The sequence below is a fragment of the Octopus sinensis genome, linkage group LG1 (assembly GCF_006345805.1).
Source record: "Octopus sinensis linkage group LG1, ASM634580v1, whole genome shotgun sequence".
In the NCBI taxonomy this organism is placed as follows: Eukaryota; Metazoa; Mollusca; class Cephalopoda; order Octopoda; family Octopodidae; genus Octopus; species Octopus sinensis.
In genome coordinates, this window is record NC_042997.1 from 126,181,348 (window position 1) to 126,202,681 (window position 21,334).

Below are 21,334 nucleotides of genomic sequence, written 5' to 3' on the forward strand. Positions count from 1 at the left end.
AGGGAGACAGGATGGTGGAAATGTGGTCATGGCATATCTTCAAGATACAAGAACATGAAATATAAGGGTGAACTGAGAGAGAAGATAGGGAAGAATGGGTAGGTAAGTTAGTGAGAGTGAAAGGAGGATGACAGATGGTTAGAGATGGACACAGAGGTTAGGGAATACAGTGAGGACGTGGTTAATGATGAATATCAGTTTGGAGAGAAGATGAAGGAAATAGGAACGGGTCAGGAAGGAGGAGGTGATATGTGACAGTAGAAAAGGAGGAGGTGAAGAGTAACAGTATAATAAAGCCATAAATAGATGAGAAAAGGGAGCTGATGTGAAGTGTGTTTGTGAAAGAGAGGATTGCACAGTGACAGAGATTAAAGTCAAAGATATGTAGGGGTGGATATAGTGAAGACAAACAAAGGTAGAAGATATGTTGATGGCCTATATAAGAGGACGCTCAGAGGAAAGGGGCTAAATGTGGTAAAGTATGATATTGAAAGTTCGGGACAGGTGACAAAGGAAGTGGAAAAGGATAGCTGTTAGCACAAAATGGGGTTGAAATATGTGTAGTTCTGCTCTCATATGAGCAGATGAGTAAATAGTGCCATAGTTAGAATAGTGATGGAGGAATGAGTTTTAGAAAGATGAGTTGTGGGGAAGACTCAATAACAACTTGAGTGCTGAGGTATAAACATAATTAATATGATTTGGGCCCTTATTTTTTAACTGAGTTAGACTAGTCTTCTTGAGCACAGCGAATCGCCAGTTTGGTCCTTTCTCATCTTCTTCACTATTTCTTCCTATGTTTTCCTAGGTCTCCCTCTTCTACAAGTTTCATCCACATTTAAGGATTGGTACTTCTAATGTCCCCCCATTTCATATGCATCACATGACCATGCCAGCAGGCTTCTCTTTTGTTCATTACAGCTGATTTCTCTTACACCTACTCTCTCTATTGTCTTACTTATTTTTGTATAGCTATAGATTCTGGTTGTGGAAGTAAGGAAGGTGCACTCAGCCAGAACATGCCAGTCATTGTTCCTCTACAATTATTGTTGGTGGTGTGCATCCCAGAACAGGTTGAAGAAAAGTAATGTTATTGAAGTTGCAACATTTTCTGCATGTTTGTGTTAGTCTGGGCTAAGTGGGAAAGATAACTTTCTTAGGATGGTGTTGTAGAAATATTTTGGGCTATTGTATATGCATCTGGATACTTTGTGGTTTTTCATATAAATGGCAGGCACTTTAGGGATTAAGAATGTGCTTCTTGCATATCCAAGTGGTCTTTTATTTTTAGTATCTTTGTTTCGTTGTTCAGGTCTGTGGATGCAGTTTGTATACAACTTATGATGTTGCACATGCTGTTCTGCATACTTTGTAGTTTATTAGGGTTTGTTGTGGAGAGACTGGAGTCCAGATAGAATCAGATATCTATATAACATGCGAAAAATTGCAGCCAAATTTTCCTCAAATATTACACTACTATCTTAAAAGTATAGTGCTCTATGGTGATGTAGATGTCTGGATTAAGACGATGTTGTAATTGTACTCTAGGGTATTGGTGATGTCTTTGGGTGATTGGGAATGATTGAACATGTAATGACAAGAACCATTTGGATTGGAGCCTGCTAGAAACAGCAGTCAAAGCTCTTACATATCATATTCTATCATCTTACAAATAGAAAGACACATTACATAATGCAATCCTGGATACACTATACTGGCACAAAAGACAGACAGTCATGTCTGGATCGTCGTCGTCGTTTAACGTCTGCTTTCCATGCTGGCATGGGTTGGATGGTTTGGCTGAGTACTGGTGAGCCAGAGGCTGCACCAGACTCAATCTGGTTCGGCAAAGTTTCTACAGCTGGATGCCCTTCCTAACGCCAACCAATCCGAGAGTGTAGTGGGTGCTTTTTACGTGCCACCGGCATGTGGGCCAGTCAGGTGGTTCTGGCAACGACCACGCTCACGCTCAAAAGGTGTTTTTACGTGCTACCTGCATGGGAGCTACTCTGGCGGCATTGGCAACGACTACGCTCGAACGTTATTTTTCACGTGTCACCGGCACGGGAGCCAATCCGTGGCCCTTGGCAACGGTCACGCTCGGATGTGCTTTTAACGTCCCATTGGCACGAGTGCCAATCAGGCGGTACTGTCATCGGACAGGTCAGCGATTTTGGTTTTACACTTGCCTCAATAGGTCTTCGCAAGCAGGCCCGGTTACACCTCTCGTTCGGCTGTGCTTTTAACGTTCCACTGGCACAAGTGCCAATCAGGCGGTACTGTTGTTGGCCACATCAGAAATTTTGCTTTTGATTTCACTTGCTTCAACAGGTCTTCACAAGCAAGGTTTATTGTCCAGTGAATGAGGGGTATTCATAAACAGTCTGGTTACACCCACTGGCATGGGCCATGAGCTATGGTCTCACTTGGCTTGTCGGGTCTTCTCAAGCACAGCATATCTCCAAAGGTCCCGGTCATTAGTCATTGCCTCGGTAAGGCCCAATGTTCGAAAGGTCGTGCTTGATGAGGGTCCTCATACGTTCAGGTGGTATTTTTGTGAATATTTTTGTTGTATTGTGTAAGATATCTGTATAGTGGAGTTCACAGCTTTGAGTTCTTTATAATTTGTTGTGATTTATTGTAGAAAGATCCTGTGTGTGTGTGTGTGTGTGGCTAGAATGAAGAGCTAGCTGTCGTCCACCAACGAGTATGATAACATGGCTTGATAACACATATACTTTTGCCTATTGTTTCAAGTGTCTATCTAGTCGTGAGCTGACATAGACATCTTGCCGCTCCTGTCCTTTGACTAGACGGCACATCCAGGATGTGACAGTTGGAGGAAGAGAACACCATTACTCGGCTGGTATTCATCAGCAGCAACAAGGAATGAAATACTCTGCTTAAAGACACAACATAACGCTTGGTCCAGTATAACAATACGATCGCGAGCTGAGCAATCCCAAACACTAAGGCCCGCAGCTGTACCTACGATTAGGACAGTAATTGGCCAGATGCATCGGATAGGAAAAAAAGGGAGATCATTCTATAGCATAGTAGAGTTATGGTTCTTGAAATAAGTGGTGTACCGAAACGAAATATCTGCAAGATTATCGGGTTTATATAAGATTTGTACTTTTAGACTTCTAGAAAGCTTTGGTTCCGTTAGACTCTGCTGTTACGTATTATACTTATTATCTCTGTCTGTATACTATACTATATTGTTAATTTTTTTTACCGAGACCAGTTCTCATTTATTTTGAAACGAAGAACATTCTAGACTTTCAAAGCATGACGTAATACTACATTTACCAACCCGTGTATATATAAATATATATATATATATATATATATATATATATATATATATATATATCCTCATACATATTATAACTTACTGTTATTACCTTGTCTATCTGGTTTGGTAATGTTCTTTCATTGATACGTATACATAACTTTTTTACACATACATAAATAACAGCATCCACACCTACGTCACCGGTTCATTGCACATGGTGATATCCATGTTATATCCGGAAAGGGCTTTTATTCTTAAGAAATATTTAGTATCGTTAATAATGTTCTATTTAATCCGTAACATACCCTAGGGCTGTTGATCTATTCTCAAAGAAACGTATACGGTATGTTTGTACATGTAAACACATTGTTATACACACGCATACACATACATGTTTATGCATTACTATGTATGTAGCCTTAGGAAGCTGAGCCTATGTATGTAAACCTATAAACCTGATCCTTCTCCAGTTAGCATGGCGCGAATTTTGATAAGTGTTCGGTCTGAAGACTTCCTAGTTGACTGTTATTTATTCCGCCGTGGTCACAACCCAACACAACTCGATGTGTCCCAGTTGGAATACAACAAACAGACAAACAGTCTACATTTAGTTCCTAACCAAACATATCCCCTTGCTCTATCTGCAGCTAATTCCTCCGAGTCTCCAATATCAGACAGTACAGAAAAGTGTGTTTTTAACAGGTCCCCACATTTATACTCGACAGCACCAACATGTTCAGCCTTCACCCTTGACAATGATGATCGTATTGATGATGCCAGTGATTGTTGTAGGGGAGGAGTTGATCATATCTCCAAGACTCCAGCTGTCATGGTCCCCACCGTGATGTATCCCATTCGTCAGACATGCCTCTTACTTGATAGTCATCTCGTCTCTCTTCTTATGGATCGAGTTCGTTTTTCCCCCAAATTCAAGAAGCGGTTCATCAAATTCGTCCAGTCCAATATTGGTTTCAGCCACCGTCCTGCAAATATTATCCTTGACCAATCACACACCACAGTGCCCTATTTTATCGATATTGTTCTCCAGTATCCTAAACAATACATTGATTATAGTTGGTAAGTATTTGTGAATGCGAACAGCATTTGTTTCTACTCCTCGGATATGCCCGTAACAAACCCCAGCCTACTTTAGGCTCGAATTATTAAACTAATTTCAACTATAAACATACTTTTTAAGGTTCGCTACTGTTTCACCTCTATTACCCTTGTTGTTTTCCTTAACGTTTATCTACTCCCCCTCTCTCTTTTCCTATTTATTTATTGTGTCAATTGTCTTTCTCTTTTTACATATCTGTCTGGCAACTCTCTCTCTCTCTCTACTTACCTGTCAGTTCTCTCTTTCTTGTCTGTCTCCTTTATCTGTCTTTCTATCTATTTTTTCTTTGCTATATTATTGAACTTTCATTTCTACAGTCCATTTTAATCTCTCTCTTTCTGTCCTAATGTACTTTATTAGTGATTTGTAACTGTTAACCTAACTTGGTATCACTACTATCTGTGCTTGTGCACGTCTGTGTGCTGTGTATGTGCCTTCAAAAGGTTAGTGTGATGCCAAGACAATGCAAGAACCCTTCATCTACTCACAACACCTACATCTATATCTGACCACCACACAGTCACCAAACACCTTTTATTTTTTTGCCCCTCTTAAACCCAGCCTCTGCAAAAACTATCAACAACTCCGCACCTATCGGATCATCAGACAGACAGTGGTATAATCATCACTGCTTACGACATGTCTATCAATCACATAACAGCTATCGGATTGTAAAGCATTTCACATTAACTTAATGGTCGGGAGCACCACTAGTTTTCCATTAACTATCCCAAATGTACTCCAGATTAATTTGAGACAGTTAATCAGTTAAGCATTGAAATTTCCCTTTGCTTCACATTTCTCGAACAATCAAAGCCTAATCCTAATTCACAAGTGGTCCACATACATTGGCATAAAGCATTGTTGGAGAAGAACATGGTTTATAACACCTGGCAAAATTCATTCATTTCCAGCAACTGGATGGCTTTCATCCACTACCACAACTTCCGTGAGATGACTATCCATTAGTAAAAAATACCTTCATGCAAGCTTCAGACAGTAAGCTCCCCAGCGTCCCCAATTGCAGTCAGGCCTCTTGGTCTTTTACCAAAAGAATCTCTACAACTTTGTAAGAATCCCTTTGCCTGTTGTTCCTGAACCATGATGGCCCTGTAAGTTGTACTCCTGTAAAGAAAGTTTCCTGTTAGACTACTTGATTTGAACTTAAACCCTGACACATATTCTGTTAATTCTGGTGGACCTTAAGGTTTAGCATGTTCCTCTCTAGACTCTTCTTGTACATTAATAATCTCTTAGTTGTCACTTCTAATTCTGTTCTTTCCTCTGCAGGTAATACTGTAATGGGAGTTGTCTTCCCTTATGTTTTATAACCCCAAACACATATGCACAGAGTTGAATAAAACGTTTACTGTTTCCATCTTCAGAATTGTTATATGTTGCTAAGATACCGTTTGTGAACTGCAATACACAGCTGTAACATGGTGTCAGAAATTTTAACCACATCAGAATACTAGCTTTATTAACTTGTATCACATGTGTTCATGGTTGATTAGTGCATAGCTAAGGGACTCTTCTTGAAATAATTGACTGTAGTCTAACAAATATTAATAAGTATCCGAATATCAGTTCCTATCTCATTTACTAGTGCTAACAAGTGGCATCTCTTGAGAAAGGATCTTACACAATTTTTGGTAACTGTTCAGAAGGATGAGCCAGCTGATATTGTGCTGCTGCTGCTACTACTACTACTACTACTACTGAAAGAAGTAAAGCTATTGTCTATTTCATATATAAGGAAGTCCTTAGGATAAATATGTAAATATAGATAGCAAAGAAAACTTGACACTTTCTATGCACCTAGAATTAATCACTTTAATTCTAAAGACTGGTTCCTCACTACCAAACAAAATGGTACAAATATTGAATATTTGACAAAACGAAAAAAACAAAAAAAGCAAACACGTATGTAAGTTTAATGATTTGAGTGATACATTCACCCTTGGTCTCTAGGATATTTCTTTAATATGCAAACTCATCTTTACCTGGTTAAAGCTGTAGCCATTGTATGAAGACCTGTGGAGATCAGAGCAGTGGTAATGCCACAGAAATCCATGTAGTGGTAACACTACACCTGTTAATAAGTGTGTCAGTAATCTCAAATGTTTTAAAAACAAAGGTAGCAGATATGCAAAAAGTGCAGTGGTGATCGCAAAGAAAGAACATTGCAAATGCCAACAAGCTGTTTTAAATGATGGAGTGACATCATTATATAATGTCCCTTTTCCCATGCTGGCATGGGTTAGATGGTTTGATATGAATTGATGGGTCAGAGGGCTGTCCTGTGCTCCAGTGCTTGCTTTGGCATAGCTTTCACAGCTGGATTCCTTTCCTAACACCAGCCATTTCACAGGTGCTGTTTTTGTGGTCCCAGTGTTGGTGAGTTTATCAAGTACCTGCAAAACAAGATCCCTCAACTGAGAGGGGGAAAGTAAGAAAACTCAGTTGTGTACTTCATCATCATCATCATCATCGTTTAACATCCGTTTTCCATGCTAGTATGGGTTGGACGGTTTGACCAGGGTCTGGGAAGCCAGGAGGCTGCAACAGGCTCCAGTCTGATCTGGCAGTGTTTCTACAGCTGGATTCCCTTCCTAACGCCAACCACTCCGTGAGTGTAGTGGGTGCTTTTTACATGCCATCAGCACAGGAGCCAAGGGAGGCTGGCAACGACCATGATCAGTTGGTGCTTTTTACGTGCCACCGGCACGGAAGCTAGTCAAGGCGGCGCTGGCATCGGCCACATTCGGATGGTGTTTTTACATGCCATGTAAAATATTTTGGACGTTTTATAAACAGAGAAGACCTATTAAACACTATAATTTTGCTCATCCTGCTTTACAACTAGCCACTGATTGCAGGCACATTAACATAGTTGACTAAGTTTATTTTTCATCTGCCAGAGGTGAGTGAATGTCTGAGAAAGTTTACAGAACAATCATTCATCGTCATCATCATCATCATTTAACATCCATTTTCTATGTCGGCATGGTTGGATGGCTTGATAGGAACTGGTAAGGCTAGGGGTCACACCAGCCTCCATTGTCTGTTTTGGTATGGTTTCTATGGCTGGATGCCCTTCCTAACACTAACTGCTCCACAAAGTGTACTGGATACTTTTTAATGTGGCACCATCACCAGTACTTTTTGTGTAACACCTTGGTTTTAGGACCTCAGTTCTGTTGTGGTGCACTGGTCTTCTCCAGTACAGTAATGTGCTACATATCTCAGTCCTCTGTCATCTCCTTTGTAAGATTCAATATTTTGAGATTGGCCTTCAATACTTCATCCCATGTCTTCCTGGGTCTCCCACTTCCATAACTTCCTTCCACTTTAAATGATTGGCACGTCTTTATGCAACTGTCCTCATCCACCTGCATCACATGGCCAAACAAGTGCAGTCTTCTCTCTTGCATGCTGCATCTAATTCCCCTTATGCCCAACTTCTCTCTCAATGCATCAATGCTCTGTTGCTTATGCACACTGACATCGCACATCCAATGGAGCATACCAGCTTTGTTCCTCTCTAGCCTTTGCATGTCCTCTGCAATCAGAGCCCACATCTCATTACTCTGCAGCATTGCAGTTCATACACATGCATCATACAATCTTACCTTCACTCGAAGAGAGAGAGAGAGAGTGCTTTGGTTGCCAACAGAGGTAAAAGCTTCTGGACTTTTTCTACCTTATTCTAATTCTAGCAATTACACTTTGTGTACAATCTCCTCCACTGCTAAACAGGTCACCTAGGTAGCAAAAATTATCTACAACTCCCACCAGAAGAGCCAGTAGGACCCAGAAAGCCGAGTGCATAGCAATGGACAGACATACAGCAGGAAAAAGTCTGGTGCAGGCTTCAGCCTGGCTGGCTTTTGTGGTACCATCCCACCCATGCTAGCATGGAACACGGATGTTAAATGATGATGATGAGATACTAGGAATATCATGGTATTCTCAATCACTTAGAATATGATAAATTCCTACCACTAAGAGAAAGGTAGTTCCCAGTCTGTAGAACAATGGTAGTTTCTAGCTACTATGAATATAGTAGTTAGTTTCCAGCCACTGATAATGTGACAGCTAATTTTTGGCAACTAGGAATATGGTCCTTAATTCCAAGCCAAGCAATTGTACTTTTAAGCTGAAGTACCTCTAAGAATGTTTTTAGTCACAACTGGAACATAAGTCACCAAGAATATTACTAGTATATTCTTTAGTTTTCTGATTTCAGTTAAAGGACTTCTGCTATATTGGAACACTATCTGCAAAAGTTTTAGTCAATAATATCAACCACTCCCCATTACTGGGTCTTGTACTATTTTATCAATGGCTCACCATATTGAGTTACGCCCCTTCATTGAATTAGGTTTCTTTAGAGACGTATGTCACACAATGTTCACAGACATGCAATGTATTGAATTACCTTACATTGCTAATACTGTATTTCCATACATACATGCATATACACTTACATTCAGTTTTATTTCTACAGCACACATTGATAAACATTGCAGTGTGTGTATCATCATCATCATCATCATTTAGCGTCCGTTTTCCATGCTAGCATGGGTTGGATGATTCAACTGGGGTCTGTGAAGCCAGAAGGCTGCATCAGGCCCAGTCTGATCTGGCAGTGTTTCTACGGCTGGATGCCCTTCCTAACGCCAACCACTCCGTGAGTGTAGTGGGTGCTTTTTACGTGCCACTCGCACAGGTGCCAGACGGAGCTGGCAAACAGCCACGAATGGATGGTGCTTTTATGTGCCACCGGCACGGGGGCCAGGCGAGGCTGGCAACGGCCACGAACGGATGGTGCTTTTACGTGCCACCGGCACGGGGGCCAGGCGAGGCTGGCAACGGACACGAACGGATGGTGCTTTTACGTGCTACCGGCACGGAGGCCAGTCGGGGCGGCACTGGCAACGGCCACGAACGGATGGTGCTTTTTACGTGCCACCGGCATGGGCGCCAGGCGAGGCTGGCAACGGCCACGAACGGATGGTGCTTTTTACGTGTCATCAGCACAGAGGCTAGTCGGGGCAGCGCTGGTAACGGCCACAATCGGATGGTTCGCTTACTTGTCACCGGCACTGGTATCACAGCCGCAATTTCCATTGATGTTGATCGACTTCGATTTTGGTTCTGCTTTCTGATATCTGATTTGATTTTGATTTTCACTTGCCTCAACGGGTCTTCACAAGTGGAGTTTTGTGTCCCAAGAAGGAAAGGTATGTATAAGTCGACTGGCTACATACCAGGTAGAGGCCACGGGTTATGGTCTCACTAGTCTTGCTGGGTCTTCTCACGCACAGCATACTTCCATAGGTCGTGTATATATATATCATCATCATCGTTTAATGCCCATTTTCCATGCTAGCATGGGTTGGATGGTTCGACCGGGGTCTGGGAAGCCAGGAGGCTGCACCAGACTCCAATCTGATCTGGCAGTGTTTCTATAGCTGGATGCCCTTCCTAACACCAACCATTCTATGAGTGTAGTGGGTACTTTTTATGTGCCACCGGCACAGGGGCCAGGGCAGGCTGGCAACAGCCATGATCGGTTGGTGCTTTTTACATGCCACTGGCACGGAAGCCAGTCAAGGCGGTGCTGGTATCAGCCACATCCGGATGGTGCTTTTTACGTGCCACCGGCACAGGTATCACAACTACAAATTCCATTTGATTTTTATTTTGATGTTGATGTACTTGACTCAATAGGTATATATATATATATATATGTGTGTGTGTGTGTGTATGTATGTATATAAATCTTTAGTTAAATATATTCAATGAGAATATTATATACCGAATTTATATTGAGTGCTCTATTGTATCAAAGTATTAATACTATTAAAGTATTTATATATTTAATACAAGCGATTATATATTTGGGCATCCAGCTGTAGAAACACTGCCAGATAAGACTGGAGCCTGGTGCAGCCTTCTGGCTTCCCAGATCCCCGGTCGAACCGTCCAACCCATGCTAGCATGGAGAACGGACGTTAAACGATGATGATGATGATGATGATGATATATATATATATATATATGTATATGTATATAAAGTCATCTGTATGTGTATGACAACTAATTTTTGGCAACTACAAATTTGGTCCCTAACTCCATGCCAAACAATTGTACATTTAAGCTGAAGTGCCTCTAAGAATATGGTTAGTTACAAGAGAAACATAAGTAACCTAAAATATTACTAGTATATTCTTTATATTCTTTAGTATGAAGGGTACTGAAAAGTGCCTGGCTTTGGGTAAAAGAAAACACTGGAGGATCAGTTAATTATGATTTTATTCAACATATCCCCTCAGATTCACATACTTATTGCAGTGGTCCTTCAGTTTTTCTCACTCCTTCAAAAGAACTTGGAACATTAGGCCCCCAACCAAACCTTTCACGATACCCTTAAAGTCAGGAACTTCTCAGCATCCCCTTGTATATATGCATGAGTAGAGAGATAGAACAATCTTGTATACTGTTTCTCATTTACCAGACTTCACTTCCGAGCTTTTGGTCAACCTAAGGCTATAGTAGAAGACATTCAAAGCACTGCATTGTGAGATTGGATCTGGATCCATGTAGTTGTGGATCTAAATGATAAATGCCAAGTTGAAAAGTGCAATGTTCATGGTGGAAGAAAAATCAAGGAAGATGTGGGAAGAAATGGTGTGATTTGAAAAAGTGGATGTTAAAATGATGATAATGATGTGTACCATGATTATTTGTAATTTTTTACTTCTTACTCCTTTAGGTATTGTAAGATGCAGCATTTGGTTGAGATGAAGCTGAGAATGGATGAAGCAATGGCCATATTATCTACTCTTGGGGGTGGATATTCTGCCTTAGGAGAGTATTATGAAAATCATGTATGCATTTGATTTTAACTTAGATTTCAAATATGTTAATGATATTTAAATTTATAATGTGAATTAATTAATCTGATATACATCTTCATATACAAAAGTGACATGTACTTTGGCACAAGACCTATTTTAAATAACAATTTTATTTTATTTCGTCTTTGGATTTGGTTTGCAAGATTCTTTATATGAGTTTGTGTTTTGAAGCATAATCTGTTGTGTCTGGGGAGAGTCATTTTCTTTTTGTGTCTTATAATGTAACACACTGCAAGACGCAACGAACATTTTAGGAAAATAAAAATTAAAAATAAGTGGAAATTTTACCTGTGAGTGTGTTACATTATAAGGCACAAAAAGAAAATGACTCTCCCCAGACACAACAGAATTTTATTTTAGAGAATATTTAAAATACAGATATTTTAAAGAATGCAGTAATGTAGTTTTAGACATGTTATTATTTTGTAGACTGGCTCATGGCATCATTTAACTCTTTAGCATTCAAATTATTCTGTTAAATGTAATGTTTATCTATTCTGCAATTGGAACCCATGCTGGTGGTACATAAAAAGCACCCATTACACTCATGGCGTAGTTGGTGTTAAGAAAGAAACCATGCTAAATCAAATTGGAACCTGGTCTAGCCCTCTAGCTTACCAGTTTCAGTCAAACCGTCTAACCCATGCCAGCATAGAAAGCAGATGGTAAATGATGATGAATTTGTTTTGATCTAATCATGCGTTATCTTGTAGCTTCAAGATTTCAATGATGTGATTGTATATTTTTGAATGACATTGTAGGATAGGTGCAAAAGGCTAGATGTAGCTGATTTGAACACAAAACAGGTTGAATATTTAGGCTTGATGTGGCCAGTTTAAATGCTAAAAGGTTAAATTTCTTTAATTCTAATGTTTCAAAATCAAATTATATTTTCTACTTTTCAAAAACTTATTAGTATTATTATATTATTGTTTAGAGTCTTATTCTTGTAATTTCACTTCATTGTTATTTCTTCTTTGGAAATAATTATTTAATAATCTTATTTCTAATTAAGTGTAACTCTGATTTTGTCTTCTCAACAGTCTTTGGAAGCTTTCAACATTGCTGTAAAACAACTGCAAATTGCATTGAAATCTACCGATCCACTGAGTGTTTCCCGCTGCTATCTCTACATTGCACTCAGTCTTATGCAACGGGGCTATCTTCATTGTTCACGTGCCATAATCAGGTAACATCAGACACTTATCAGAGTTTTCTGTTGTCCACTTGTTGGATGGTTTGACTGGGCTGGCACGCTGGAAGGCTGTGCCATGCTCCATTCTGATTTGGCAGGGTTTTCTGTGGTTGGATGTCCAACCACTCCAAGAGTGTAATGGGTGCTTTTATGTGCCATTGGTACAGATGCCATTTGTGTGACTGTGGTATGTTTATGTGCTATTGGCATGGGTGCCAATTTGTGTGACTCTGGTATCTACCAAGACTGCGATTTTGCTTGGCTTGATGGGTCTTCTCAAGCATGGCTTAATGCCAAAGGTCTTGGTCATTGCCTCATGAATGACAATATAATAAAGTATGATGTATCAAATGTGGGATGCTCAGTAACTGAACGATTTTTAGCCTTTTAAGGGTTTGTACTGGGTCACCTTCACCTCAGAACGTTATATCTAAGTCACTTCATCAAAGATTGGTTCTCATCTGCCTCTTGTTTATCACAGTCTTTCAGGCTATAACAAAGGAATTTAAGACTGGTTCTCCATATGAGCTCCTCTATGCTGATGACTTTGTTCTTATAGCTGAATATCTACTAGAATTAGAGAAGAAATTTTAGGTGTGGAAACAAGGTCTAGAATCAAAGGGCTTTTGAGTTAATTTAGCAAAGACCAAAGTCCAAAGCAGACAAATCACCAATTCCTTCAGGGATATGGCCTCTGCTTGACATGTAGAAAAGGTGTAGGTAGGAACTCCATACTGTGTTCCCAGTGCAAGTTTTGGACACATAAGAGATGCTGTGGAATCCCAGGAAGGTTACCACAGAAAGTTTCTATGTGGAAGATGTAATGGTATAATAAACACTAAGAATCTACAGAAAATAGACATTCTCAAATGCCTGGGCAGGGGATCCTTAGAAGTAGTAGATAGCTTCTGTTACCTAGGCAATGAAGTTAGCTGTGGAGAATGCTCTGAAAGTGTAGTTGCTAGAATAAAAATGGGCTGGGAAAAGTTTAAAAAGCTACTACAATTGTTGGTAATGAAGGACCTCTCCCTCAGAGTGAAAGGTAGATTGCATGAGCCTGTGTTAAGACAGTTGTGCTATATCACAGTGAAGCATGGATTGTACTTGCAGAGAGGACATGCAGAAGCTTGAAAGAACTAAAGCCAGCATGTTTTGTTGGGTAATGTCAGTGTGCACATATGGCAAAGTGTAAATGATTTAAGAGAAAAACTGGCTGTAAGAGGCATCAGATATTGTGTGCAGGAGAGAAGACTGCACTGGTATGGTCATGTGATAAGTATGAGCAAGGACAGCTGCATAAAGAAGTGCTGATCTACTGTGGAAAAAGTAGACCCAAGAAGATGGGTGATAAACTGATGAGAAATGATCATCAGATGTTGAGTCTCACAGAGGAGATGACAAGGTACCAAAATTTCTGGCGATTTGCTGTGCATGAAAAGCCACACGAAGCTACATCCATGAGAAGCCACATCTATACATGCAGGCGTGCGTGTCCTTTATAGCCATGCTTCACCACCTGACATACATACATACATAATCTGTCCTATGTCAAAACTCCCTCCACAACTCATCTTCCTAATCCCCCACACCCACTAACCATGATCACCACCTGTTGCAGACCTCTGCACTACCTCCTGCACACTCTCCATTCCCCTCACATATCTACTACACTCACCTCCCAGCCTCTCCCATTTCCTTTATTACCATTTGCTACTCTCACTTCTTCCTCATCTCCAAGACTCTTCCTTTACACTCTTACGGAATATCTCCCTCTGTTCTCTCTGTACCACTTATACTCCCCTTGCTGTTCCACCACTTCTCTCTCTCTCTTTCATTCTTTTCTACTCTAAGCACAAGGCCCAAAATTTTGGGGAGTGGGGCCAGTTGATTAGACCGACCCCAGTATGCAACTGGTACTTAATTTATCGACCCCGAAAGGATGAAAGGTAAAGTCGACCTCAGCAGAATTTGAATTCAGAATGTAAAGACGATCGAAATACCTCTAAGCATTTCGCCCAGCAAGCTAGTGTTTCTGCCAGCTCACCACCTTCCTTTATAGAAATATTCTTTTCTATTCTAGGCACAAGGCCCAAAATTTGTGGGGGAGGGAGCCAGTCAATTAAATCGACCTCAGTATGCAACTGGTACTTAATTTATCGACCCCGAAAGGATGAAACACAAAGTCGACCATGGTGGAATTTGAACTCAGAACATAAAGACACGAAATACCACTAAGCATTTTGCCTGGAGTGCTAACATTTCTGCCAGCTTGCCGCCTTCTCTTTCATTCTCTCTCTTTATCTTTCTCTCTGACTTCTGTTTCTTCTTCCTCTCATTTCCTTTCCTGCTGGAGTAGCTGAGTATCCCCTGTATAGTAAGACATCTATCTTTATCCCTCTATCATATTTTAACCTTTCAAATGGCACAAAACTATCTTTCTCGGTTCCAATCTCTCACCCAGCTGAGAGGTCTTCATTTTGCTTGTTACTTGGTCACCCCAGTGTTATTGGTGCCTCATAAAAAGGACCAGTGCTGGTGCCACATAAAATGCACCCAGCATACTCTGTAAAGTGGTTGGCATTAGAAAATGGTATCTAGCTGTAGAAACCATGCCTAGCAAACAATGGAACCTGATGCAGGTCTCTGGCTTGCCAGCTCCTCTCAAACTGTCCAACCCATGCCAACATGGAAGAAGGATGATGGTATATGGGTATATATATGTATGTGTGTGTACTAAGTGTATATTTTATATGCCTATGGTGTGTTCTGTGTATATTATACTGCGTGTGAATTACTGTCTACTTATTATTATGTTCTGACTCTATATTATACTGCATATATATCATATATATGATATGATATTAATTATATGTCTTACATGAAATATTGTCAACAATATTTTAATCTTTGCTTTATTTTAAACTTTCCATTTTTCAGAAAGCAGTTTTCATTTGCCAAAAACCACATGATCCAAGATGGACGTTTAATATCAATGTGCCATGGACTTTGGGCTAAACTGGGTTTCTTGTATCATCTGAGGAATATGAAGAAGAAAGGTTTACAATATAGCACAGACACAGAAATGGACAATGTTCTGTCTTCTCCCTCCACTTACCCTAACCAAAATTGTTGCAAAATTCAGTTGGCACCCTGTAGTTCTTGATGATTCTTTCACTTTAGCTGTTGCACTGAAAGAACTGATTCACAGAGTAAATTCTAGAATTTCATTAAATTGGAAAAATTTCTTGTCTGAATTCTTTGTGAAAATTCTAGTATATGGAAATATTTTAGGACCCAATTATTTTTGCCAACTTCAAGTATAATGCAAAACTGTGTTCATGAGTTTTCACTGGAGTACTTTGATTCTCGAGGTGTTTGGAAAATAATGGGACCCTCAGAGTTTTGTCTCCTTTATAATTTTTATATAATTCATATTTGCAGCATTATCTCCTGTTTTAATTCTGCATGATTTATTTTGACTACCAGTGTTTTATCCCTGGTTGAAATCACCCCTGATATATTATACACTGATTACAGCTTTAATAATAAGATTTGTGTGTCAGCCATGTAACATTCCAATGGTTTATTATAATATTATACAACAGTAGACCTTTGCTCTTATTTCTGATGGTCATCAACAACATTCCACTTTTTAGATGTTCAAAATGACAATATAAAGTGTGCCGAACTTGCTTACTTTTGGCTTCTGATTTTATTTTAATAACATCAGAAAAAACAACAACAATATGTTGAGGAATTCATCAAGCTTCAGTTCATTCTCGCAGTTGTCAATGTGATTTCTTAAGGTACATTCAAGAGGATACCTTGAGGTATACCTATGAAAGTGTCAAGTAAAAATTCTGGTTAAGCATGGAGTTATTTCCCTTGCAATATGCTTTCATGTTAGTGTCCGCACGCGTGTGTGAAAGCGAGAGAGAGAAAGAAAGAGAGTGGGAGAGAAAGACTATGTATATGTAAGATAGTGTATGAGTGAAAAAATTGTGACAAAGTATGTGCCTGTGTTTGCTTTTTATCCATCCTATTAGAAATGCAGATGTTTTTAAGTGTTTACATATAACGGCGGTGCATCAGCATGGCCCCAGCTATCAGCTGAAACTACAGCAAAAAATAAACAAACAAACATACATACATACATATATATGTATGTCTGTGAGTACTACTTAACAAGAGTGGTCCCGGTGCGCGCACTAACGCATCCGCGCTAGCTAGTCGTGTCTAGTCGATTCTTACTTTGTGTTTTATTTACTTTGCTAGGTAGTCGTAGAATCGACTAGTCACGACTAGCTAGCGCGAGTACGCGAGTGGGCGCACCGGGACCACTCTTTTTGAGTAGTACCGTGTGTGTGTGTGAATGTTGATATTACATTGCTTTGCTTGTCATGATCTGAATAAAACTGTGAGAAGTTGTTTACATTGAGTTGGCAACAAGAGGGGCATCCACCGTGAAACCCTGCGTCGGATAATGTCCAGGTTTACATGGAAAACAAACCTTAAGAAAAAGCAGAACAAATTCATTGTTTAGAAGATGTGTGTATGTGTGCGCGCAGGTATGGCTGTATCGTTAGAAACAGGTGAGGATTGGTGACAGGAAAGGTATAGGAGCCATAGAAATCTGTCTTTGCAAACTCTGTCCAACCCATGCAAGCATGGAAAAGTGCATTTTCAAAACAACAATGATGGTGTACATTTATTCAATGCCTGATTTCCGCGTTAGCGTACGTTGGAAGGGGAGGTAACTCGAGCAAAATTTTACAGCCAGACGCCCTTTCTCTTTCTTACTTACAAGCATGGGGTTTATATATCTGTTTTTATATTTTACTTCCTTCAGCCACTGGGCTGCAGTCATGCTGGGGCACCACCGTTAAGGGCTTAGTCAAACAAATTAACCCTAGTGTTGATTGTTTTTTTAAAGTCTGATACTTATTCTGCTGGTCTCTATTGGTCAATTACTAATTTATGGGGATGTAAACAAACCAGCACAAGTTGTCAAGCAGGGAGGACGAACACAGACACATTTATATGCACGCCCACGCATATACATACATTTATATATATATATATATATACATATATACATCATGCATGCATGCATCCATCCATCCATACATACATACATACATGCATGCATGCATGTATGTATGTATGTATCTATGTATGTATGCATGCATACATACACACACACATACATACATACAAACGTTGACCCTCACAGAGGCAAAGTGGCTGAGTTCCTTTGAGTGTTGGGCCTCACGGAGGCAAAGTGGCTGAGTTCTTTTCGAGTAAACCTCACAGAGGCAATGACCAAGATCTTTGGCATTATGTCGTGCTTCAGAAAACCCATCAAGCTGAGCAAAATTACAGTTGTGGCAGATACCAGTGTCATGCAAATGGCACCCTTTGCTGGTGGCACATAAAAGCACCCATTACACTCTCGCTGGCGTAAGGAAGGGCGTCCAGCTGTGGAAAACCATGCTAAATCAGACTGGATCTTGGCGCAGCCTTCCAGCATGCCAGCCCAGTCAAACCGTCCAACCCAAGCCAGCATGGACATTGGATGCTAAATGATGATGATGATATAAATGTATATGCTGGTGCCATGTAAAATCACCCAGTACACTCCATAAATTGGTTGGTATTAGGATGGGCATCTAGCTGTAGAAACCATGCCAAAACAGGCAATTGGAATGTGGTGCATTTCTCTGGTTTGCCAGCTCCTGTCAAATTGTCCAACCCATGGACGTTCAATGATGATGATGATGATGGCGATGACAAACCTCTATACAGTTTCTGTCTTTCAAATTTACTCACAAAGTATTAGTTGGCCTGGGGTTATTGTAAAATACATTTTCTCAAGGTTCTCTGCTGTGGGAATGATCCTGAAATTGCATGGTTGCAAAGTGAAATTCTTAATCACATAGCTATACCAGCACCTACACACACACACATTTAAATTTCTATTTAACCCTTTAGCATTTAAATGGCTGTGGAGGTACGTGGCTTAGTGGTTAGGGTGTCAGCATTATGATCATAAGATTGTGGTTTCGATTCCTGGACCAGGCGACGTGTTGTGTTCTTGAGCAAAACACTTCACTTCACGTTGCTCCAGTTCACTCAACTGGCAAAAATGAGTAACGTTGCGAGGGACTGGCATCCTGTCCAGCTGGGAACACATATGCCATTGAAACCGGGAAACAGGGCCCATAAGCCTGGCTAGACTTTAAACAGGGTGCATTTATTTTAATTTTATTTAACTGACCATATTTGGTCAAAATATTCTACCTTTTTTTATGTTCAAACTGGCCAGATCTGACCTCTAACATCTACCCTAAAATGTCATTCTAAAAATTTACAATCACATCAACGAAATCTCAAAGCTACAAGATCATGCATAATTAATCTGAGGCAATGAGAATAAATAAGCAGAACATTTGACAGAATAATCTAAATGCTAAAAGGTTAAGTTTGTGAAAGCAATATTAAGAATAATAGCAAAACATTTACTGATGAAGAGATTCAATACTGATGGCAGAATTGTTAGCACGCCGGGCGAAATGCTTTGTGGTATTTCGTCTGCCGCTGCGTTCTGAGTTCAAAATCCACCGAGGTCGACTTTGCCTTTCATCCTTTCGGGGTCGATTAAATAAGTACCAGTTACACACTGGGGTCGATATAATTGACTTAATCCATTTGTCTCTCCTTGTTTGTCCTCTCTGTGTTTAGTCCCTTGCAGGTAGTAAAGAAATAGGTATTTCGTCTGCTGCTGCATTCTGAGTTCAAATTCCGCCGAGGTCGACTTTACCTTTCATCTTTTCAAGGGTCGATTAAATAAGTACCAGTTACGCACTGGGGTCAATATAATTGACTTAATCCGTTTGTCTATCCTTGTTTGTTCTCTCTGTGTTTAGTCCCTTGTGGGTAGTAAAGAAATAGGTAGAGTTAAATGTATTTTAACTAACAATTTGACTGTTGAAGAAGCTGGTAGGTGAAACTTAAAGTCTCAATCAAAATGAATTTTATTATACATTCTCATTATTTTAATACCCACCTTTACCTGCTCATAGGGGTCAGTCAGTCAGAAAAAGCTTTGCTGTAGCAGATTTTTCTCTGACCAGCTACTCTTTCTGTTGCCAGCCCTCACCTATTTTCAAATAATATAATATTCCCTCAAGCCTTCAAACAACGAACAACTTACCTTTCCTCTCATCACCCATATTGTGCATTCTTCACCAGACTCTGCACCGATTGCTAGGCTCAGTCTTGCCTTCTCAGAATGTGGCAATTTTCTCATTGTCCATTTTTTTTTCCTGTAGCAGTCAACTTGCAATTTCTGAGAGGAGCAACTGCATTAGACTTGGTGGGTCAGCGAAAGTACAGCCCCCTTACTCTAGACCAAAGTAACATACACATACTCACATTCACACACACACACACACACACACACACACACACACACACACACACACACACACTGTATGTGTAGAATATAAAGCAAACATTTCACAGGTAGATCATAATTTATTTTCTTTTAACAGCTATCTCATTAAGAATAAACATCATTAATTCTATAAATATGTAATTAAGAAACTTAATGATGAATTAATTTTAAGTAATGTTTATCCCAAAACATCAGGAATACTGTAATCTTTGCTTGTTATAAATCCACTAAATTTACTGCCTTGTTATAATGTTAATTACCTGTTATTAATTTGGCTCTTAATTATTGTGGATATATATAGTCTTTTTATGTTTTATTCATCATCTCTTTTTATAGGTATATATAATGTATGTGGAAAGGCGGCAAGTTGGGCTGGTAGAAACGTTAGCATGTCGGGCGAAATGCTTAGTGGTATTTCGTCTGCAGTCTGAGTTCAAATTCCGCCGAGGTCGACTTTGCCTTTCATCCTTTTGGGGTCGATTAAATAAGTACTAGTTATGCACAGGGGTCGATACAATTGACTTAATCCATTTGTCTGTCCTTGTTTGCCCTGTCTGTGTTTAGTCCCTTGTGGGTAGTAAAGAAACAGGTATATATAATGTATGTGGAGGCATGTGGTTAGTAGTTAGAGGTGTTGGACTCCTGATTGTAAGACTGGAGTTTCAATTCCTGCTCAGGGCAACACATTGTGCTTTTGAACAAAATACTTCGTTTCACCTTGGTCCAGTTTACTCAACTGACAAAAGCGAGTAATCCTGCGACAGACCGACGTCCTGTCCAGTGGTGGAATGTATGAGGAGCTGCTGAGAAGTTCCTGGCTTTAAGGGTATCGCAAAAGACCTGGTTGGAAGCTCTACCTTCTGAGTTCTTTTAAAGGGCTTAGAAAAACTGAAGGACCACTGCACTAAGTGTGTGAATCCGAGAAGGGAATATGTTGAATAAAATCGTAATTAACTGATCCTCCTGTATTTCCATTTATCCAAAGCCATGGACTTTTCAGCACCCTCCTTGTGCGCACCATGGACACCAGGAAACCAGTCCTATGAGTCTAAATTGACTCAAGAAAGATCTTTATCCTTTTATAATGTATTTGTACAAGAACATCAATGTGTTGAGTACAACCTGGTGTTGTGAGTATGAAATATATGATATATGTTTATATGTGATATGCACACATACATGATGACTGTCCATTTGTGACCGAGGAAGGCTATCACTAACCATTGCCCACGCATGAGGTTATTGTACCCACAGTTGGCTTTACCTGGGATCACATGGCTCCCCCCAGCTTGGCAGGGCATTGAAAAATCACCTCATTGGCAATTGCACAACTTAAAATTTT

The 21,334-nt window shown here is 39.9% G+C and overlaps 1 protein-coding gene across 2 annotated transcripts; it reads left to right on the forward strand.

Annotated features, from left to right (window-relative positions):
* The first annotated feature begins 2,858 nt into the window (after positions 1-2,858).
* LOC115217927 lies at positions 2,859-16,411 on the forward strand. Of its 2 annotated transcripts, XM_036504394.1 has the most exons (5): positions 2,859-3,936; positions 3,967-4,375; positions 11,197-11,311; positions 12,385-12,530; positions 15,474-16,411. In XM_036504394.1, exons 1-5 carry the CDS (start codon positions 3,774-3,776, stop codon positions 15,697-15,699), a joined length of 1,059 nt encoding a protein of 352 aa, XP_036360287.1. In that variant the 5' UTR covers positions 2,859-3,773; the 3' UTR covers positions 15,700-16,411. The 2 variants fall into 2 exon arrangements, with proteins under 2 accessions (XP_036360287.1, XP_029643508.1); XM_029787648.2 differs by having other exon boundaries at positions 2,864-4,375.
* The last annotated feature ends 4,923 nt before the right edge of the window (positions 16,412-21,334 follow it).